This window comes from Papio anubis, chromosome 2, assembly GCF_008728515.1.
Source record: "Papio anubis isolate 15944 chromosome 2, Panubis1.0, whole genome shotgun sequence".
NCBI lineage: Eukaryota > Metazoa > Chordata > Mammalia > Primates > Cercopithecidae > Papio > Papio anubis.
The window spans coordinates 150198644-150222725 of record NC_044977.1 but is presented as its reverse complement, the minus strand read 5'-3'; the positions used below and the strand labels follow the sequence as shown (position 1 = coordinate 150222725).

The window sequence follows — 24082 nt, the reverse complement described above, 5'->3', positions numbered from 1 at the left end:
GTCTATCCACGATCTCCCAGATCTCGTCAATGTCAGAGGGCTCCTCATCGTGTCTGATGAGGTCCACTGAAGGAAGAGGACAACTGCACTAGCTTAGCGGGATTCTGGAGCAGTGTTGGGAGTTGGGGATGAGAGGAGAGTGGCAGGAAAAGCAGGACGCTTTTACACTGGTTCAGGCAAGAGAAGATAAAGTGAGGCTGCAGTGATAGAAAGCTGGAGTCTCCATATATTTAGAAGGAAGAGAATTGACAGGACCTAGTAGCCAGTTCAAAGAGGGTGGTGAGAAAGATTCTGACATCCAGGACACCTGGGGAAGCTTGGCAATTGACCAAAGAGAAAATGAGAGAAAGCACGAGGCTGGGAGAGTCCATACTGGATCTGTGGAGTGGCTTCCAGGGAAGGCGTGCCATTGTCCTCCTGATCCTCAGGGAGACAGTGGTAGAAGGGAGGGCACTTGCACATGAAGGTTCTTTGCCAGGTTGCTCCCATTCCAGTGTTTCAGTGACGTATGAAATCCAGAGATAACGCTGGCAAGCGAGGCACTAAAACTGTGTACTACATGCCTCTACCACCACTATTTCACAATGCTTCGCAGCCGTCCTCACAATGCTTCTAAGAGATGGGTATTATGATCTCTTTTTTGCCAGAGGAAATTTAGATTCAGAGAAGTTAAGTGACTTTCCAAGGAGTCTCATAGCATTTTCCGGAGAGAGGTTTTAAACCTGGAGATTCCGCACATCTAAGTACACCACCCTGCCTCTTGGGCACAACCAGGCATAGCTATGCCACTGCTAAGTTCTCCCAGACAGAGTGGGTAAATTGAAATGGTCATTGTTAGTGAGCTTGTTTTTGTTTTGAAGTAAAGAAATGTAAGATTAGGTAAAAATGGGTTGCTGTGAACACAGCTGGGATGTATCAAGTATTACCAGGGCTTGAGCACATACCCGCCCTTACTCCAAGGAATTTGTTTTCAACCTAAAGAAAATAATCCAGTTTTGCCTGAACTTTGGTGAAAGCCCTGGAGCAGGAAGTTCCTGTACTGAGCAATGCCAGCCTTCCTATTATCTAACAGGGCCAACGTAACTCATTAGAGGTCTACATTCTGGAGAGTAGTTTAGACTAGCATTTTCCAAACTGCTTATTTTTCATGGGAAGAGATGACATTGTGACCTGTCTTATCATCCGCTGGAGGGAGACTTTGATTGTTTCTCCCATGGGAGTACAAGATGGACCAGGCCAATCACAGGCCTGGAAGTCCCTTCCTCTCCAAGGGCACACGTTTGTGCCACACTGGCTTAGTTAGGGATGTAGACTGGCTAAGATGATGTCTTTCCTTGCAAAGCTGAGCAGCTGTAAAGGAATTTAGCTTTTGGCCTTCAGCTTTGGCCCTATTGGCCACCACTGCTTTCTATCATGTCAGAAGGGGACAAAAAGAAATGGATGCCACATGTGATCAGTATCCACATCATCCATCATTCTGGGCAGTCAACTTACATTTTCAAATGCATTTTTCTTGAAGAGATTTTACAGATAGAAAAATCATTATTTCATCTTGCTCACAAGTGGTCTCAAGGCATTATTAGCAACACTGTACTTGGAAAAGCACTGAACAGTGAGATAAAGTTTCCATAACACAATTGCACTTTACACTCTATTAGTCATTGATTCATTAATTCATTGAACAAACATTTTAAATACCTACCATGTGCCAGATACTAGTCTAGTGTGAATAATGGAGCACTGTTGTATCATTCATGACAGCTGTCATTTGCTATCATTCTCATGCCTTACTCAGATGTAAAGATGAACAAGATTTAGACAAGTTAGGCTTACCTCTAATAAAACCAAAGGATGGGCCAGTGTTCATCCCTCCAACTGTATTCTAAAGGAAAATAAATCCTGCCTATTTCTTTTTTGTTTTTCCGAGACAGAGTCTTGCTTTGTCATCCAGGCTACGCAGTGGCGCAATCTCGGTTCTCTGCAACGTTTGCCTCCCGGGTTCAAGCAGTTCTTCTGCCTCAGCCTCCCAAGTAGCTGGAACTACAGGCACATGCCACAACACCCGGCTAATTTTTGTATTTTTAGTAGAGATGGGTTTCACCATGTTGGCCAGGCTGGTCTCAAATTCCTGACCTCAAGTGATCTGCCCTTCTTGGCCTCCCAAAGTGCTGGGATTATAGGCATGACCCACCGTGACCTGTCAATCCTATTTCATCCAACGATCCAGCAGATTAGATTCATGTCCAAAGAAACCAATCAAATCTTTTTTTAAAAAGCATGCTTTCTACTCTTTTTCCCCAACCGGCAACCTAGGAAGACCTGATGTCCAAATTTATCTCCTTTTCCTGAAAAGCAAGTTTTCCCTCCAGGCTTGAAAATTTATGCTTGATTATCCTTGACTCTGCTCTCTTCCTTGCTCTAACCATGCTAGTTAACATTCACTTAATGTCAGCTTCATAAGGGCAGGGATTTTTGTCTCTTTTGTTCTCCACTGAGTCGCTGGCACCTACACCAGTGCCTGACACATAATAGCAGCTCGAAAATGTTTGTTAAATGCTGAAGGAATTCAAGTCTTGTCTAGCTGCAGGGTTAGGCTCTCGAGTCAGCATGGTGGACAAAATTAGTGTATAGTTAAATGATTCTTTAAAATTCTGTGATTTGCCCACACATTACAATATCTAGGCATATTATCTCTAAGTCCCACACAGTTTCTTCCCCAGTTTTGGAACAGATCACTTGGTCTTTCTTCGGTTGGGTCCGGATGAAGTAGTTGGTTAGTGTTTAGGGGGCTCATATAACTTAAATACTTGTAGGTCCCCAGAGAAAGATTTGAATTTGGGACAGGCAATTCCAATTTCCCATCTCATACTTACTGAGTGGATGAGCCCGCATTATGCCCATGATTATTTCTTTTCCTCCATCCCCTTCCTGTATTTTTCTTTGCCAAACTCCTAAACTTGAACTGACATAAATTAAATGTGGACCTGATGCTGTTTCCCAGCACTGACAATAGACTGTTTACAAAAGCTGTGTCTACTGACAAGGATGAACCAACCCCAGGATCCCTCAGCCCAGTCATGAATTCTACAAAGGCAGGATGGTTCTTTCTCCTTCAGATTTTCTCCTTTAAAGCTCAAAAAGGTAACAGCTTTTCAGGCTCCTTTAAAGGGCTGAATTCCTTCATAAGAGCTATCACTTCCCCTAGATCAGTGGGCAACTCATTCATCTTCTTCCAGGAAATATCTAGATACATCAGTTTTCTTCTTCAAAGTAAAGGCAACAATCTAAATCTTAGATGGAATTTCCTTTCATGCAGAGTAATTTTGGGCTTCTTGTTCTAAAGAAGGAAGGATGTACTGAGTATAAAACAAGGACTTTAAAAATTCTATGTACAGTATTTCCTTGACTATATTGCAAATGCATCTACTCACACAAGTCCAGTAAAGTACAATCTAAAAGAATAAAGTCAGCTTAGCTGAACTATTGTCTAAAAATAATAAAATACTCTGATTTTCTTATAGGAATCAAGAAGAAAATTGAAGGTCTGATGGAAGCTGGTCCTTGGTTAGTGAAGTTGCATTTGGCAGATAATGGCATAGATGGAAAAGGAAAAGAAGGAGAAAATGGTTTGTCGGAATTCATTCAAACTTTAACATAGTAAGTAGCAATTTAAGAGGCCTTATTTGTTCACCTTTTAAAACTAAGTGCTTGAATTAAATCATTGGGATAATTATTTAGCTGCACCTTTTTGGCAGTTTCCAGTGAGGTTTTACAGCTCTGAGAGCCAAGCAGTGACCCATCTTGGTCTTGGTACCTAACATGGCAAACAGTTGTGTGTGGACCATAAAGCAATCTTCAAGACCTCACTAGAAGCCCCATTTTAAGAAGTTGGCAACTGAGGAAAAACAGGACGTATGACCTCCCAATTTTTCTTTCTTAAAGTCAGGATATAATGTAAAATGTAATCGATGTGACCTAAGGAGGAAGGGCGGCCTACCCAGGAGTGATCACTTTTTTGTATTTGATTACAAAGTTGTCCCAGCCTCCTCAAGGCAGAAGGACACAGCTGTTCTCAAAAGCTTCTCAAAAACAGGATATTTCCTTGCCATGTTTGTGTTGAGAATCTTAGGTATTTCCCTGTCCAGGCCTACTGAGTCCACATCCCCAGTGGGCCAAGTAGGATTTGCAGCTACTGTAGAAAAAACTTGCTGGGTGGAGACAACTCCAAGATATATAGTTTCAGGTAGTTGATAGTGACAGCAGCGCGGCGAAAGTCAAGGGCAACAGAACACAGCCAAGGCTTGAGGCTTGAGGGCTTGATGGATGGCTACTTATTATTGTTATTATTATTACTTTTATTTTTATTTTTGAGACACGTTCTTGCTCTGTCGCCCAGCTGGAATACAGTAGTGCGATCTCTGCTCACTGCAACCTCCACCTCCCTAATTCAAGCAATTATCCTGCGTCAGCATCCTGAGTAGCTGGGACTACAGGCATGCGCCACCGCACCCAGCTAATTTTAGTATTTTTAGTAGAGACATAGTTTCACCATGTTGGCCAGGCTGGTCTCAAACTCCTGACCTCAAGTTATCCGCCCCCTTCAGCCTCCCAAAGTGCTGGGATTATAGGCGTGAGCAACTGTGCCCAGTCTACTTATTATTTTAGAAGTAAAAGATTCTTTCTCTGTCTGGGCATGGTGGCTCATGCCTGTAATCCCAACACTTTGGGAGGCCGAGGCAGGCAAATCACTTGAGGTCAAGAGTTTGAGACCAGCCTGCCCACATGGTGAAACCCCATCTCTACTAAAATACAAAAAAATTAGCTGGGCATGGTGGCAGACACCTGTAATCCCAGCTACTCAGGAGACTGAGACAGGAGAATCACTTAAACCCAGGAGGCAGAGGTTGCAGTGAGCCAAGATCGCACCACTGCACTCCAGCCTGGGCAACAGAAGGAGACTTCATCATTAAAAAAAAAAGAAAGAAAGAAAGAAAAATTTTTCTCTAATATACTTATTCAGGAAGGATGGGAAGATTTTCAACTTTAATAGCTTCTCTGCTTTTCCTATAATAATCCTATTAATAAGCTTCATTTCATTGCCCTTTTAATACAATGCTGATTTAATATATTGCTGATATATTATGCTTTTAGTATTTTGCCAAATTTTTGTTAAGGATTTTTCCATCTATGCTCATGAAGCATATTAGTCAGTTCTTTTTTTTTTGAGATGGAGTCTCGCTCTGTCGCCCAGGCGGGAGTGCAGTGGCTGAATCTCAGCTCACTGCAAGGTCCGCCTCCCGGGTTTACACCATTCTCCTGCCTCAGCCTCCCGAGTAGCTGGGACTACAGGCGCCCACCACCTCGCGCGGGTAGTTTTTTTTTTTTTGTACTTTTTTAGTAGAGACGGGGTTTCACCGTGTTCGCCAGGATGGTCTCGATCTCCTGACCTCGTGATCCGCCCGTCTCAGCCTCCCAAAGTGCTGGGATTACAGGCTTGAGCCACCGCGCCTGGCCTAGTCAGTTCTTTTCTTTTCTTCTTTTCTTTTCTTTCTTTCTTTTTCTTTTTCTTTTTTTTTTTTTTGAGATGGAATCTCGCTCTGTTGCCTGGGCTGGAGTGCAATGGCATGATCTTGGCTCACTGCAACCTCCGCCTCCCAGGTTCTAGTGATTCTCCCACCTCCGCCTCCCAGGTAACTGGGACTATAGGTGTGGATCACCACGCCTGGCTAATTTTTTGTATTTTTAGTAGAGATGGGTTTTCACCATGTCGGCCAGGCTGGTCTTGAACTTGTGATTTCAAGTCATCTGCCCTCCCTGGCCTCCCAAAATTCTGGGATTACAGATGTGAGCTACCACGCCCGGCTGAACTTTTCTTTTCTCGTAATATCTTTGTCTGGCATTGAGATCAGGGTAATTCTGGCCTTACAGAATGAGCTAATAAGTGTGTGCCCCTCTTCTATTTTATGAAATAAATTGTGTAGCATTAGCATTATCTCATCCTTAAATATTCAGTAGAATTATCACTGAAAACATCTGGCCCTGGAGCTTTCTGTATGGGAAGGTTTTTAACAACAAATTCAATTTTTTTTTTTTTTTTTTTGAGATGGAGTCTCTCTCTGTCGCCAGGCTGGAGTGCAGTGGCACAATCTCGGCTCACTGCAACCTCCACCTCCTGGATTCAAGTTATTCTCCTGCCTCAGCCTCCTGAGTAGCTGGTACTACACGCACCTGCCATCATGCCTGGCTAATTTTCGTATTTTTAGTAGAGACAAGGTTTCACCATGTTGGCCAGGATGGTCTCGATCTCTTGACCTCATGATCCTCCTGCCTCAGCCTCCCAAAGTGCTGGGATTACAGGCATGAGCCACTGCACCCAGCCTAAATTCAATTTATTTAATAGGTATAAGGCTATGCTGGATATTTTATCTTGAGCAAAGCTTTAGTAGTTTGTGTCTTTCAAGAAATTTATTTCATCTAAATTGTCAGATTTATTGGCATAAAGTTCTTCATAATATTTTCTTATGATCCTTTTAATGTCTGTAGCATCTATAGTAATGTCTCCTTTTTCATTCTTGGTATTGATTACTTGTGTTCTCTCTTTTTCTGATTGATCTGGTTAGAAATTTATTAATTTTATTGATCTTCTCACGGAACCACTCTTGATTTTCACTACTGTTTTTCTGTTTTTAACTTTATTGATTTCATCTCTTGTCTTTATTATTTCCTTTATTCTGCTTACCTTGGGTTTAATATGCTCTTCTCTTTCTAGATTATTAAAGTGAAAGCTTAAGTTATTGATTTTAAATCTTTTAATTTTTCTAATATAAATGTTTATATTAGCACTAAGCACTTCTTTTATTGTTTCCTACAAATTTCAATATGTTATATTTTCATTTCATTCAGTTCAAACTATTTTCTAATATTCCTTTTAATTTCTTCTCTAACCTATGGGTTATTTAGAATAGCTCTGTTTAGTTTCCACATATGTGTATATTTTTTCAGATATCATTCTGTTTTAATCAAGAGATTAAGAATCTCTTGATTCTTAATTAAATTCTGCTATGGTTGGAAAATATACCTGGTGCAATGGCATGATCTCGGCTCACTGCAACCTTCGTCTCCCGGGTTCAAGCGATTTTCCCACCTCTGCCTCCCACGTAATTGGGACTACAGGTCCCATGCCTGGTGTGGTCATGTAGTCTCAGCTACTTGAGAGGCTTAAGTGGGAGGATTGCTTGAGCTCAAGAGTTTGAGATCAGCCCTGGGCAACATAGCAAGATCTCATCTCTAGGGGGAAAAAGGAACACACTTGTTTTATTTCTTTTATGCCCCAGATCTGATCTATCTTGGTAAATGTTCCATGTGCATGAGAAAAGACTGTATTCTGCTGTTACTGGATTGAATGCCCCATAAATGTCAATTAGGTCAAGTTGGTTGGCAGTGTTATTGAAGTCTTCTATATATGTACAAATTTTTACATGTTCTATCAACTATTGAGAGAGGGGAAAATTGTGATGTTGTTTATATCTCCTTATAGTTTAATCAGTTTTTGCCTCATGTATTTTGAAGCTCTGTTTTTAGGTACATAAACATTTTTTATTGTTGTGCCTCTTGATGAATTGACACTCATCATTATGAAATGGTCTTCTTTATCCTTGGTGATGCTCCCTACTTTGATTGATATTAATATAGCCACTACAGGTCTTTTTTAAATGAATATTTACATAATATATCTGTTTTCATCCTTTGGTTTTAACCTATCTGTGTTTTTATATTGAAATTGGGTTTCTTATAGACAGCATTTGTCTGAGACCTTCTTTTTTTATCCATTTGACAATCTTTGTCTTTTAATTGTTTAGACCATTATATTTAATGTGATTATCTTTATGGTTTGTTTTTTAATCTATCATCTGGCCATTTGTTTTCTATTTGTCTCATCTGTTCTTTGTTCCTTTTAAACTAGTTTTCTGTTGCTTTTTGGATTAATGTTTATAATTCCATTTTTATATATTTAATTGGCTCGTGAGCGATACCTCTTAGTCTTTTATTTTCTAGCGGATGCTCTAGTGTTTACAGCCTTCATCTTTAACTTATTACAGTCTACCTTCAAATAACATTATACTACTTCACGTACAGTATAAGAATCTTACAACAGTATACTTCCATTCTCTTCCTATCCTTTGCGTTTTTGTAGTCATATATTTTACCTTTACAAGTGTTATAAATCCAAGGATACATTATTATTATGTCTATTTTAAGCAGTTGTTTTTTTAATAAGGGGGGAGTTTTTTATGTTTATTCACATATTTACCATTTCTGGCATTCTTTATTCCTTTGGCTATATTCACATTTCTATGTGATATCATATTCTTCTGTCTGAAGGACTTACTTTATACATTTCTTATAATCCTGGTTGGCTGGTGATAAATTCTCTAAGCCTTTGTATATCTAACAAGTCTATGCTGCCTTCATTTTTAAAGTGTTTTTTCTTTTTTTTTTTGTGGCAAGGTACAAAATATTTGATTGACAGTTAATACTTTTTTTTTTTTTGAGATGGAGTCTTGCTCCTGTCGCACAGGCCGGAGCGCTGTAGCACAGTCTTGGCTCACTACTACCTCCACCCGCTGAGTTCAAGTGATTCTCCTTCCTCAGTCTCTCGGGTAGCTGGGATTACAGATGTGTGCCACCACACCTGGCCAATTTTTGTATTTTTAGTAGAGATAGGGTTTCACCATGTTGGCCAGGCTGGTCTCAAACTCCTGACCTCAGGTAATCCACCTGCCTTGGCCTCCCAAAGTGCTGGGATTACAGGCATGAGCCACCATGCAGAGCAGGCAGTTAATACTTTTAAGATGTTGCTGCACTATCTTCTGTTCGTATTGCTTCTGAAGAAGCATCACTATCTTCTGCTTGTATTGTTTCTGAAGAGACATCATTTTTATCTCTATTCTTTTGTATATAATTTGTTTTTATTCCTCTGTATGCTTTCTTCCTCTTTCTCTTCCTCTTTCTTCTTCCTTCTTCCTTCTTCCTTCTTCCTTCTTCTTCTTCTTCTTGACAGAGTCTCACTGTCACCCAGGCTGGAGTGCAGTGACGTGATCTTGGCTCACTGTAACCTCTGCCTCCCCGGTTCAAATAATTCTCGTGCTTCAGCCTCCCAGGTAGCTGGGACTACAGGTGTGCAACCAATATGCCCAGCTAAATTTTTTTTGTATTTTTAGTAGAGATGGGGTTTCGCCATGTTGCCCAGGCTAGTCTCAAACCCCTGGCCTCAAGTGATCCACCCACCTTAGCCTCCCAAAGTGCTAGGATTACAGGTGTGAGCCACCATATCCAGTCTCTGACTGCTTTTAAGACTTTCTTTTTATCACTGGTTTTCAGCAATTTAAGTATGACATGCTTAGTGTGACTTTCTTCTTGTTTTTTTCAGATTGGAGTTTGTTGAACTTCTTAGATCTATGTGTTTGCAGTTTTCATCAAATTTAGAAAATTTTAGACCACTCCCTTTCAAGTATTTTTTTTCTATCACTCCTGTCTTTTATCCTTCTGAAACTCTAATTACATATATGTTAGGCTACTTGATTGTATTGCACAGCTAAATGATGTTGTGTTTTTCTTTCTTTTTTTTTTTTTGGTCTTTTTCTCCCCTGCATTTCACTTTGAGTAGTTTCTGTTGCTATGTCTTCACATATTGTCTACAATGTCTACTGCGCTGCAAAGTTCATCCAATGTATTTTTCTTATCTCAGACATTGTACTTTTTAATCTCTGAAAGTTCAATTTAAATCGTTTTTTTTGAAACAGAGTCTCGCTCTGTCACCCAGGCTGGAGTGCAGTGGCGTGATCTCAGCTCACTGCAATCTCCACCTCCCAGGTTCAAGCAATTCTCCTGCCTCAGCCTCCCAAATAGCTGGGATTATAGGCACCTGCCACCATGCCTGGCTAATTTTTGTATTTTTAGTAGAGACGGGGTTTCACCATGTTGGCCAGGCTGGTCTTGAACTTCCGACCTCAGGTGATCTGCCCGCCTCTGCCTCCCAAAGTGCTGAGATTACAGGTGTGAGCCACCGCTCCTGGCCCAATTTGAGTTTTTTCAATATCTTCCATTTTGGTCTTCTTCATGTTCATATTTTCCTCTGCCCTCTTGAATATATAGAGTATACTTAAATGTTTTAATATCTTCGACTATTAATTCTATCTTCAGTATCATTTTTGGATGTTTTGATTGATTAATATTTGTTCCCAGTTATAAGTCAGATTTTCCTGCTTCTCTTTTCAGTAGAGGCCAAACATGGTGAATTTATGTTATTGGGTGATGGATTTTTTAAGTTCCCTTTTCATTCTGTTTAATATTTACAGGCCTGTCCTCTGATGCAGTTAATTTCTTGGCAATAGTTGGATCTCTTTGAGGCTTCTGGGGTGGGTTGTTTGTTTGTTTGTTTGTTTGTTTGTTTGAGACAGAGTCTCACTGTGTCACCCAGGCTGACATGCAATGGCAGTATCTCAGCTGCAACCTCCGCCTCCCAGGTTCAAGCGATTCTCATGCCTCAGCCTCCCGAGTAGCTGGGACTACAGACGCGTGCCACCATGCCTGGCTAATTTTTGTATTTTTAGTAGAGACGGGGTTTGTCCATGTTGCCAGGCTGGTCTTGACCTCCTGGCCTCAAGTAATCTGCCTGCTTTGGCCTCCCAAAGTGCTGGGATTACAGGCATGAGCCACCGTGCGCAGCCGAGGCTTGTTTTAAAGCTTTATTTGGACACATCCAGAAGAGTTTTGGCTCTAGGATTAATTTGGTCCCACTACTGAGGCAATACACTTTTTAGCTGTCGATGCCTCATGTATTAGGAGGTTTTTACACTCTGGCTGGTGGGAATATTATCTGTTCTCAGCCCTGTATGAGCCTCAGGGGTTGTTCCACCTGCCTGTCCTGTGAATGTTTTCCTAACCTTAGTACCTTCCTCAAAAGCGTACTCAACCAAATTTTGGGGGTAAACTCTCTGCAAAAGGCACAGAACTCTCTATTTCTATAAGGCCCTCTCCTTTCCGGAATTCTGTCCTATAAATTCTAGCCACCTTTACCCAAACTCTGAAGTCTGTGTCTCAACTCAGTGAGACCAGCAGAATCTGATTGCCCTCCCTGCCTGCAGTGCTGGGGACCTAGAAAGGCTCTTCAGGCAGTAAGTGGGGCACTCACAGGGCTCACCTTATGTGTTCCCCTTCTCGGAGCTTGTTGTCCCATCCAGTCTGTTGTCCAATATTTGAAAACCATTGTTCAATATATTTTCTCTGGTGGTTAAAATTTGATTTTGGGCAGAGGGTAAATCCAGTCCCTGTCACTCCATCATAGCCAAAAGCAGAAGTCCTGTGTCACTTGATGGTCACCTATAATGCAATAGATGCTGTGAACATAGGTTTGTTACTCCTCACACCAACTCTAAGTCATAAATATCATTCCTCTCATTTTACAGATGAGGAAACTGAGATTCAAAATGGGTAAGTCACTTGCCCAGAAAGTCAGAGTTGTAACTGTAAAACTGGGTGTTAGGCCTGGCATGGTGGCTAACACCTGTAATCCTAGCGCTTTGAGAGGCGAAGGCAAGTGGATCACCTAAGACCAGGAGTTTGAGACCAGCCTGGCCAACATAGTGAAACCTCATCTCTACTAAAAATACAAAAATTAACCAGGTGTTGTGGCACGCACCTGTAGTCCCAGCTACTCAGAAGACTGAGGCGGGAGAATCGCTTGAACCCGGGAGGTGGAAGTTGCGTTGAGCTGAGATTGCACCACTACACTCTAGCTGGGCGACATCTAAAAAAAAAAATTGGGTTTTAAACCTGGGTCTTACTGACTCAAAGTCTAAGCCAAGTTCCCTGTTTGAAGCATCCCTACCCTCCCAGAACCCTGGAGTACTCCCATGTTCCCCTCTCCACCCAGCTCACCTTCATTTCACTCTGATGTTTCTTGCACCACTACTGACTTCATGATGACTGCCACCTGCCTCCTTGGTTTGTTCCCTTTCAGCTCTCCTCTCTGCTGACCTAGGCAGGCTTGAATATGTTCCACTGATTCAGCAGCTGGAATGCAAGGCCAGTGCTGAATGCTCCTGCCAGACTCTGCGTCGTTCAGGTAGCTGGGAGTAGGAGTTCGAAAGATAAAACAGGAGAACACGAGTAACAATCATCATGAATGAAATCAATAGTGGTGTAAACTATCAAAGCTAAAATAGTGAGACAGTAGCCTCATATTCAGTGTGGTCCCTGGCATTTCATACACCGGCAAATGGTAGGGGCTTGAGGGTATTTTATTGATAGTCATATAACTTCTTTCAGAGCAGAGGCCTTGTGTCAAACTTCTCTTAATCCCTGCAGTGCTACGTACATAATATGCATGTAATGAGTATGCACTCAATATACCATCATTGTCATTGCATTTGCAAAATGCTTTCATAGAAATGGCTTCATTCTGTTTTCACTACAACCTTATGAAATAGGCAGAATAGCCTTTTTCAGGCCGGTTTTATAGATGAGGGAGGTGAGGGTGCATAGGCTGCCGTGATCACATGATTTGACACATGATTTGACAAGGGGTTGAAGCTGACCAGGAGTCCAGGCCTTTGCCCAGATTTCTTATTCACTCATGATGCCAGAGTCCCAAAGACCAGTTGGCAGTCCAGTGCAAGGCTTGCACTTTAGGAAATTTCCCGTCATGGCACATGCCTGTAATTCTAGCTACTTGGGAGGCTGAGGCACAAGAATTGCTTAAATTGGGATATGGAGGTTGCAGTGAGCCAAGCCTGGGTGACACAGCGAGATCCTGTCTCAAAAAAAATTTTTTTTGCAATAGTCCTTAAAGAAATTACGAATGTAACGACAGTACAGTTCACTTTTCGTAAAACTAAAGTTATTTGATTTAAAGAGCTATCCTTTGTTTTCAGACTATGCCCTTCCTACTTTGATGTAAAAATGTTTGCTCATTTACAGTGTTGACAGTTGTTATTTCTTGACATACCAAAAGTTGCCACACCTTTCTCTGTCCCTCTAAACTTTTGGACATTTGCTGATATGTAAAATCTAAAGTAGGAAGTCCTACATTATATTATATCATACCATATCTTTTGAGTAAATAAACAAATGAAGGATTTCAAACAACCAAAAATTCTTATGCTACCAACTTACCTAGGAGAAGTATCCAAACTAGAGAGATTAGATTGGTAAAAATTGGTGTTGGGATATCTTTGGTCTCACATTGTGCCAATGCATCATCTTGGGTTTGGGGTTGGGGGAGGGGTTTAAAAAGAGAGATCATTCTCCAAAATAACTGGATTGAGGTTCTTTGAGTAACAGTGCTTGCTTGACACGATGCCTCTGTGTGTGTGTGTGTGTGTGTGTATGTGTGTGTGTGTGTGATTTTCTTTCGACAGCCTGATCAAATACTCTGCCCACTTAAGGGAAATTGACCTTGGAAACAATGTTCTGGGAGAAATGGCTGCTGCTGAAATACTTGAAGCACTGAGAGTCAGAAAGACAGGTAGAGTGTTTTCAGGTTACATGTTCCCCCTCCACCTGCCCACAGCCACTCACTCCTAAATGCTGTACTACTCACAACTTGCTCCGCTTTTTTCATTTAAGTAACTGGCCCGAACTATGCAATGACCAGGAACACTGTCACAGGCCAGCCATCATTGTGTCAATTTTCCTGGTGATTTGCACAGAGTTCAAGAATTTCTAGGATGTTATATGTAGCCTTCGATCTAAGTAACACATGTTTTTAAAGGGAAATTTTCTCTATTGCTTTTTTTCTCTCTTGCTCCTCTCATCCTTGCCTGTTCTCCAAGAAATGCTTCTCCCACTCTCCATTCTCTTCTCAGCCCAACCTGCAGAGAGGTCTCCAGATATCAGTTAGAAAATTCAAATAACACCCCCCATAAGATTTTGATGTGCTTTCTGGATCATCAAAGAATGATTAAATTGTGGTCGGCATAGGGAGAGCAATACGTCTTATGATGCTGCAATCCTTTGAAAAGGAGAGAATCACGTATGGAAGGAGTTGGTTCCTATGGCCACTCCTGCCCTCTCCATCGCCAGCATGCATGACCGGAATTAATGATGGCTGCTCGCCCTGCTAAGGCAGAGGAGGGGAAGAAATGTCATTTTAAATGAAGCTCGAAGGAAGACTTCAAAAACACATTTGAAAACGCAAATTTAACCTTAAGAAAAGTAGAAAGAACTCTTAGTGTGTTACTGGGCAGGTTAAGCTGAGAGAATTAAGCAGTCCAAGCATCGGTCTCTACCATTTCCTCAGCATGGTCTTAGAGACATAGTATAATCATAGATTGCATTTGTCTTTTAATGCTCTAGAGTTTTAGATAGAAGAATTGTAATGATATTACTATATATTGTATTAACATTTTTAAAACTAAAACTCCAGTCAAGTGATTCCATGATGTTTAAATTATGTCTTTATTTTAGAGAAACAGAATATCTACTTTCTATTCCTTTAGAGTTGAATTCAATTTCAGCAGAATTACTCTGTTAAATTTAGTTCAAATATAGCTTTAAGCTTGATAAACTGAAGGCAGGTGAATGATTTCATTTTGTTTTTCCTGGCACCATAGTAACTTTTTCATTATACATTGAGGGAGAAGATGTTACAAGTCTGCAGGCAGTCTCGTGACCATGACTCTAGTGAATGCTAATGAAAATCAGTCTCAGATGACTTGATGGAAAATGATTATCTCTGAGTACGTATTTGGAGCTGGAAAACATCATGCTTTGCTTAGTAAACGTTTTAATTTGCATAAATGAGAAGATAATTATGAAATACCCACCTGAAAATACAAATACTCATTTAGAAGGCATTAAAAAGTAATTTAAAGTTCAAGAAATCATTTTTTTCAAATATAGTAATATATATAATGAGTAGCCTTAATGCATCTATCTCTTGAGCTGAAATAATTATGGTGTTTCTGATGGAACACTTCAATTGGATTGTTAGTTTGAACACCAAGAAGATTCCTCAAAACAGGGTTAACTGCTTGGATTTTATAGGGAAAATCTCTTCCCATTTTGCCCTAACGGCATCATTTTAAACATTAAAAGCAATAGTAGTATTACTGATTATGGAAAGAAAGCTCTTTAATTGATTGTTTCTTAACATTTGCAAGTTAACAAGCTAATTTCTAATTCTAATTCTAATTCATTCGTGAAATCCAAATTAACAGCCTGAGGTCTCTTACTTGGCTATCAAGGAGATCTTAATAACCTGCCTTTAATGATGGACTAGGCCAATGAAATCTTCCTGAGAGAAATTAGCAACCTCATTTCATTAAAAAAAAAAAGCTAGTGAAACAGGAAGCTGTTATCCTGTCTTACTGCTTTTTCACTAATAAGAAAACAGAGTACTGAAGGAACACTTCATTTATTCATTCTTCTTTCTTTATATATTTGTTAAATTCCTATCATGTACCAGGCCCTGTTCTAGACCCTGGAGAGGGGAGTCATGAATTCCTGCCTTCGTGAGGCATATATATGATTGTATATCTGATGGGGATCATACTTAGAGGAAAAATAAAGCAAACAGGGGGGTAAAGTGTGTGTCAGGGTGTGGGGGTTGCCATCTTAGTGAGGGTAGCCAGGGAAGGCATTGCTGAGAAGGGACACTTGAGTAAAGATCTAAAGGGGTGACAGAGAAGGCCACGTGAATATCTGAGAGATGAGCATTCTGGCTAGAAGGAACAGCAAGTACCAAGGCCTTAAAGTAGAAGCCTCCCGGTGTGTTCAGTAAAGCCGCCAGCATGGCTGAATGGAGTGAGCTAGAATGGGAGAGTCAGAGGACAAACAATTTGAGATGCAAGTATGCAGAGCAGAAAGCATTCTAGACCCTTGTGAGGACTTTCAGGTGTAACTGTTGACATGGAAAGGCTTTTGAGAATGATAAACCTAGAAGTAACCTAATGTAACCCACATTTTAACAGGATTGCTCCAGCTCTATGTTAAAAATAGACTATAGGGAAGGGCCGGGCGCGGTGGCTCAAGCCTGTAATCCCAGCACTTTGGGAGGCCGAGATGGGCGGATCACGAGGTCAGGAGATCGAGACCATCCTGGCTAACACGGTGAAACCCCGTCTCTACTAAAAATACAAAAAACTAGCCGGGCAAGGTGGCGGGCGCCTGTAGTCCCAGCTACTCGGGAGGCTGAGGCAGGAGAATGGCGAAAACCCGGGAGGCGGAGCTTGCAGTGAGCTGAGATCTGGCCACTGCACTCCAGCCCGGGCTACAGAGCAAGACTCCGTCTCAAAAAAAAAAAAAAAAAAAAAAAAAATAGACTATAGGGGAGGCAAGGGCAGAACAAGGATTCTAGTTAGGGAGTTTTCTCTGGAAAAACTACACAGGGCCTTTCAGCAGACCCAGAACACCCAGCAAGGTGGAAAATGTGGGTTGGGGAGAAGCTACAAATATGAGAATTAAGGAAAATTGTATCCATTGAGCAGTTGAAATTCAGTCCTTACTACCGCCCCAAGCTTATCTGCCCTGCTTCCAGAAGGCTGACAGCCCTGTAGAAGATTGGGGTATTCCTTGAGAAATTGAATAGCCCTAGAAAAAGAAATTCTAGATGCTGACAACTGGCCATCTCCTCACCATTCAAAGAAGCCTAGCAGGTCAGCAAGCCCTGAACATACATGAGAGCTGCCCATCAGCCTTTGTATGTCTTATGCTTCATTGTGAACAGATACCTGAGGACCTCCAGACACTTGAGGCAAGTAGCCAACAAGAAACAGAGGGAATAAAGGAACCCTGAAGATATGGAAACAATGCAGAAAACTAAAGAAAAACAAAAAAGCTATAACATTGTAACATTCTGAATGGAAGAAAAGATAAGGCATCCATAAAAAAGGAATGGGGTACTATGAAAAAAGAACAATTAGAAAATAAGAAAAAGTTTTTGGAAAGTAAAAAAGATAGCCAAAATAAAATATTCTGGGAAAAAAAAAAAAGGTTGACAGTTAAAATCAAGAAAGTCAGGCCTCTGCTCCTCCAATTCGACAGACAACTGCATTTTCTCACGCAGCACCAGCTGCGCCCCTCAGACACCAGGGTGAAAGTGAAGGCCAGAATAAACAGATGTGTCCATAGTAGGCCCTGGTCACCAGGACTGCTTTTAACTCTGGCAAAGTGGATGTTGTCACCATCAATGACCCCTTCATTGACCACAACTACATGGTGTACATGTTCCAGTATGAGCATGTTCCAGTATGAACAAGGCCAAATTCCACATGACCTCCAAGGAGTAAGACCCCTGGACCACCAGTCAGAGCAGAGAGGACGAGGGAGGCCCTCAGCTGCTGGGGAGTACCTGCTGCACTCAGTCCCCCACCACACTGAGACTGCCCCCTCCTCAGTTTCCAAACAATTTGAGATGCAAGTATGCAGAGCAGAAGGCCTTCCAGACCCTTGTGAGGACTTTAGGGTGTAACTCTGTTGAGATGGAAAGGCTTTTGAGAATGATAAACCTAGGAGTTACCTGATGTAACCCACATTTTAACAGGATTGCTTTAACACAGACCCCTGAAGAGGGAAGGGCTGAGGAGCCCTGCTTTGTTGTGCACCATCAACAAAGTCCCCTGTACTCAGCTCACCCTCACCCAAAGAAAGAAAGTCTTCAGAAGTAAAACAAAAGATAAGAAGATGAAAAATTGGTGAGAAAATGTAAGAGACAGAGGATCAACTTACGAACGTCAGCGTCTAACTCAGAGTTTTCAGAAAGAGAAAACAGAGAAAAGTGAAGACAGGGAATTATCAAAGGAATAAATAAAGAACTGTCCCAGAACCAAGGAACGTAAATCTGCACATTGAAAGAGCCCAATGGGTGTCCAGCACAGGGAAATATAAAAAGTACATCATGATGACATTCAGAACACTAGGAATAAAAAGGGGATCCTAACAACTGACTGAAAGAAAACAATTTGCATCCAAAGGACTGGTAATTAGAATGACATCAGACTTCCTAACTAGAAGTTAGGGGCAATAAAGTCCTACTATGACAATTCTATGAGAAGTCTATACGTTCCCAACTTCTAACCACATATGAGGCCAAAATAATGATGTTTTCAACATGCAAGCATTCCAAACATGCACCTCCTCTGAGTCCATTCTTAGGAAACTTCCAAAGAACATGCTTGAGCAAAATGAGAAAACAAAACACGAAGACAGGCCAGGCGCGGTGGCTCATGCCTGTAATCCCCACACTTTGGGAGGCTGAGGCGGGTGGATCACTTGAGGTCAGGAGTTCGAGACCAGCCTGGCTAACTTGGTGAAACACCCTCTCTACTAAAAATACAAAATTAGCCAGGCATGGCGGTAAACACCCATAAGCCCAGCTACTCAGGAGGCTGAGGCAGGAGAATCACTTGAACCCAGGAGGCAGAGGTTGCAGTGAGCCGAGATTGCACCACTGCACTCCAGCCTGGGTGACAGAGTGAGACTCTGTCTCAAATAAATAAATAAATAAAAATAAAATAAAGTAAACCACAAAGACAAAGAATGCCAAGTTCAGAAATCAGAAGGCCCAGTACAGGACAGTAAAAAAGCGAGTCCCAGATGATGGCTGAGGTAAATCCAAATTGGAGCAGAAAAGTCGAAGATTTCAGAAAGGAGAGAGACTTGGGTAAAAACTGAACTTATACAGCATGTGAAATACTTAAGTGTTTTATCAACTGAGGTCAGGAGTTCAAGACCAGCCTGGCCAACATGAGGAAACCCCCATCTCTACTAAAAATACAAACAAATAAATAAAAAAGAAATACTTAAGCATTTTGAAAGAAATATTGATAAGTATATGAGAAATGACAGAAACCTGTGGGAAAATATTTAGAATAGGTACACAGAAAACTCTGCAAATGAAAAAACAGGCAATTATTAACTTAGAAGATAGACATACAACGAAATATGTACAAAAAAATACCAATGAATACACCAAGTGTTGATTTAACTAAAAATTGTGATATATCTTTATTGGGAGGCTTGGCAAGAGGAAGTTACAAAAATCAATATTTACATATTTTAAATGGAAATATCAAGAAATAATATAATAAGCACTTTGCTTAAAATCAGGCAGTAAATATCATGAAAAACTGCTGAATAAGTTGAAAGTGGATGCCTCTGCAGAAGAGGACTTGGGGCCAGGTGCAGTGGCCCACGCCTGTAATCCCAGCACTTTGGGAGGCCAAGGTGGGAGGATAAGTTGAGCCCAGGAGTTTGAGACCAGCCTGGGCAACCTAGGGAGACCCCATCTATCTCTACAAAAGAAGAAGAAGAGGAACAAAAGAGGAAGAGGAAGAAAGAAGAAGAAGAAGGAAGAAGAAGGAGGAGGAGGAAGGAGGAGGAGGAAGAAGGAGGAGGAAGAGGAAGAAGAAGAAAAGAAAAGAAGGAAGGAAGAAAGGAAAGAGAAGGAAAGAAGGAAGGAAGGAAGGAAAGAAAGAAAGAAGGAAGGAAGGAAGGAAGGAAAGAAGGAAAGAAGGAAGGAAGGAAGGAAGGAAGGAAGGAAGGAAGGAAGGAAGGAAGGAAGGAAGGAAGGAAGGAAGGAAGGGAAGGAAGGAAGGAAGGAAGGAAGGAAGGAAGGAAGGAAGGAAGGAAGGAAGACCGGCCAGGTGCGGTGGCTCACGCCTGTAATCCCAGCACTTTGGGAGACTGTGGCGGATGGATCACGAGGTGAGGAGATCAAGACCATCTTGGCTAACACGGTGAAACCCTGTCTCTACTAAAAGTACAAAAAAAAATAGTCGGGCGTGGCTGTGGGCACCTGTAGTCCCAGCTACGCAGGAGGCTGAGGCAGGAGAATGGCATGAACCCAGGAGGCGGAGCTTGCAGTGAGCCCAGATCCCGCCACTGCACTCCAGCCTGGGCAGCAGAGCAAGACTCCGTCTCAAAAAAAAAACAGAAAAAAAGAAGGAAGGAAGGAAGGAAGGAGAAGGAAGGAGGGAAGGAAGGAAGGAAGGAAGGGAAAGGAAGGAAGGAAGGAAGGAAGGAAGGGGAAGGAAGGAAAGAAAGAAAAGAAAGAGAAAGAAAGAAAGAAGGAAAGAGAAAGAAAGAAAGAGAAGAAAGAAAGAGAGAGAAAGAAAGAGAATGAAAGAAAGGAAGGAAGGAAAGAAGAAGAAAGAAGAAGGAGGAGGAGGAGGAAGGAGGGGGAGGAAGAGGAAGAAGAAGAAGAAAAGAAGGAAGTAGAAAGAAAGAGAAAGAAAGGAAATTGGTCTGTAGCCAAGGGAAGGGAAGGGAAGGGAGGGGAAGGGAGGGGAAGGGAAGGAAGCAGAAAGAAAGAAAGAGAAAGAAAGAAAATTGGTCTGTTGCCCAGGCTGTAGTGCATTGGCATGATCTCAGCTCACTGTATCCTTGAACTTCTGGGCTCAAGTGATCCTCCTACCTCAGCCTCCCAAGTACTTAGGAGTACAGGCATGTGCCACCATGACTGGCTAATGTTAAATTTTTTGTGGAGATTAGGTCTTGCTGTGTTTCCAAGGCTGGTCTTGAACTCCTGAAACCCAAAGTGCTAGGGTTGCAGGCATGAGCCACTAGCCACTGCACCCAGCCAAAAATATTTTTAAAGTGAGAATTGAAAAGTGCCTAGCTTTCTCACCAGGTAATGTGTTGTTGTATAACTCCAGGCCAATACCTAATGCTAGCTTAAATCATCTTAGTCTCCACAAAAGAACAGGAACTTTTTCCCGTATCATACACTTGGGATATGCTTCACTGAAAAATGAGCAGAATTTTATAAGTGGAAAATAAGTAGAACGGATGACCGTAAGTGTGGCATCCAGGAAACATAACAGTCTTTTGTGAGCTTAGGTGACACATGAATCCTGTGAGGGCTCAGCTGGCCTCCATTCCACACTGCTGGCCCCATTTCAAATGGTCTGTAGCATATGAAACACCTCACAGCCTGCGTCATGCATCCCACACTGCCTCCTTGCCTCAGTGGTCAAGACTTTGACCTTTGTTTGCCTACTGAAGGCTTTACCTTCCCCTGCTTTGGACCTGTCCTCTTTATATTTCTAACTCTGAACTTTGTTTTTCTCCTTGACCACGATTTACCTGTTTCCGATTAAACACTGTGTCACATAGAGATAGTGTTTGGCTACAGGTAACAGAACCAGCTACAGTGCCCTACACAGTAGAAGAGGACTGGGCAGGTACAGCTACTGCCCACATCATCAATGTCCCAGATTCCTTCTCTCCTTCTCCACCATCGCCTCAGCAAGTGGCCCTTATCCTCATGGCTGCAAGGTGGCTGCCACACCTGTAACCTCTCATCTCCATTCCAGGCCAGAAGAAAAAGAAGGAAAGGACAAGGAAGAAGTGCTAGTATCTGATTTCTGGCCCGTTCCAAGTTGTGACTTTTTTTTTTTTTTTTTTTTGAGACAGAGTTTCGCTCTTGTTGCCCAGGCTGGAGTGCAATGGCATGATCTTGGCTCACTGCAACCTCTGCCTCCCGAGTTCAAGCATTTCTCCAGCCTCCCAAGTAGCTGGGATCACTGGCATGAGCCACCATGCCTGGCTAATTTTGTATTTCTAGTAGAGACAGAGTTTCTCCACATTGGTCAAGCTGGTCTCAAACTCCCAACCTCAGGTGATCTGCCCTCCTCAGCCTCCCAAAGTGCTGGGATTACAGGTGTGAACACCGCGCCTGGCCTCAGGTTGTGACATTCTAAACCACATTGTCTTACACCTCCAGGTCCCTTTCCACATTCATCCACCTTGCCCTCCACTGCTCTTTCCTGTGCCCAGCCTGATTTGAGCTCATACTTGTACAACCATTTTCGTACTTCAACCTCAATTTACCCTCTGGAGCTGAAATTCAGTACTATTTTTGAAAGTTCTTGTTTTTCCTCTCAACTATATTTCTTATTTTCCTTTCTGCTTTTGGCCTCTCCCTGGAGAAGCCTGGCCTCCGGAAACTGTAGTGTTAGGCACCTCTGGCCTTTTAAGTAGGACCTGGCCACGTGGCTAAATGAGAAGCAGGAAGGAGGAGAAGGCAGAGTGCCATGGGAAAGAATATGGAGGAGGGGTTGACATAGGCTCTCTGAATAACAATTAGGGATTTGGGTCTTTATTTTATAGGAAAATCAATGAGAACTCTGGGTTTCAAATGATAGAAAACCAATTCAAACCGACTTAAGTACAAAAGTAAATCTGTTGACTCCTGTAAGTCCAGGGTGGTTCTAGCTAAAAGTCCAGCTGGAATCAAGGGTTCCCATAATGCCACACACGTCCGTCTCCTGGGAGTTCTGCTGCTGTGTTGACTTTACTGTCAGGCAGGCTCTTTCCCACATGGGGGCAAGTTGAACAGCATTAGCCAAAGGGTTACATTCTGCCCGGTTAATAATCTCAAGAAGGAGATCTTCTTTGGATTTTCACTGGACAACCGTGAGTCACATGCACACCTGTTAAACAATCACTGTGCCAGGGAGATGAACTACACTAGACATCCCTGGGCTATGTGCATACCCTGGAGGGCAGGGGAGTGGAACCCTAAAACAAACTCAAGGTACTGTTCCAGAAAGAAGCTAAAATGGAAGCTGGGTAGGCGGAAATAAGAGATGTCTACTAAAGAAAGAGGGCCAGGAATGGTATTAGAGCTGGTAATGATAAGATCAGAATGTTGCTTTCAGATGATTAATCTGGAAGCAGGGTCCAGGATGGGCTTGGAGTTGGGGAAGTTTGGGATTAGGAAAACCAGTTAGAAGGCTACTCTATCATCCAGGTAAAAGACATGACAGTGAGAATGGGAAAGACAGGACAAGTGTAAAAAGTTACTTCAGAGGTAAATTAATTGTCAGGACCACTCACACCAAGAAGATATAAGGAAGAGGTATGAGGTCAGAGGAAAGTCGTTTGGCTAATAAGAATGTGGGAGAGCGCCTCTCTCAGAAGCCTAAGACCCACTCCCTCTAAGGTAGTTGTGAGATATCCTACCTGTTTATGATTATGTTCTTTCCCCATGCAGGTAAACTACCGGTCTTAAAAATTACAGTCACTCCCCAGATCTCTTCAGATACCTTCAGATCAATTTGGAAAAATAGCAAGAAGTCTAATACTATCCGTAAAAAGAAGAAAAAGGTAAGTTCTTGGACGTCTGTGTCAGTGAGGAGCAGCCACCAGGGGGTGCTGTGTGGAGCCTGGGCCCTTGGGGCAGATGGCACCATCAGCTGCAGGTTTTGCATTTGATTATATGATAATTTAGGTTCTAGGTCATGCTCCTCTACACCATCATTCCAGTCTGATGGATGATGATTGAACCAAGAGACAAGTAGTAAGAGAAAAACAGTTTCCTCAAAGATTGGCAGACTGGGCCTCCCCTCTTTAATTCCCACCGCTACCCAAATCCTAGTTGCTGCTCACCTATTGTGGATCTGAAAAGATAAATTTACCTTTAAATTTACCTAAACTCTTTATGAAGGCTGTGCTACCTCTTAGGAGGTAATGCTTTATGTATGTTTATTCTCTACTGTAAGAAGTTGAACTCCCTTTTTTCTATAATTTATGATGTCCTGTTTATTATTTCACAGACTAAAAACTGAATATGGGTGCTGTATTTCCATATGGATATCATCTATTTCCATGGCCAAGCAGACATGCCTAGATAGATATTGCTTATTCTATAGTAATATTTTTCACTGTAACCAAGTCCCTTTCAAGTTCTCAAATTTGATGATTATTGTATGAAAGTTTAAAGTCATGTGATAATCCTATCTTGTGATGATCCCATCACACTTGTCATTTTCTAAAATGTGGGTTTCACAAGTAAGCCTTAGTAGAAAGAGATGCAGTTCTCTGAGGCTTCATCTCTCCTGTATATGAAATTTATAAGTTGAAGTAAGTCATAATTTTATCTAAGAAAGAAAGAATCCTCTTTCATAAATATACCTATAGTTGGGAACAATAAGAATGCTTGGAAATAATAACCACTTCCTAAAAGACACCATCCCTAAAAATGAGGATCTTCCCTAAATGAGGAAACTTTTTTTTTAAGATGGGGTCTTGCTCTGTTGCCCAGGCTGGAGTGCAATGGTGCAATCTCAGCTCATTG

At 41.8% G+C, this 24082-nt stretch overlaps 1 protein-coding gene across 1 annotated transcript in view; it reads left to right on the top strand.

Moving 5' to 3' along the window:
- Positions 1-24082, top strand: part of LOC101025235 — a 58651-nt gene extending 34569 nt beyond the window's left edge. Inside the window, exons 5-8 of the mRNA XM_031663718.1 lie at positions 3522-3657; positions 13422-13528; positions 23000-23112; positions 23562-24082. Coding sequence (XP_031519578.1) covers positions 3522-3657; positions 13422-13528; positions 23000-23112; positions 23562-23573 — 368 coding nt within the window. The 3' untranslated portion in view covers positions 23574-24082. The remainder of the gene's footprint in view (positions 1-3521; positions 3658-13421; positions 13529-22999; positions 23113-23561) is intronic.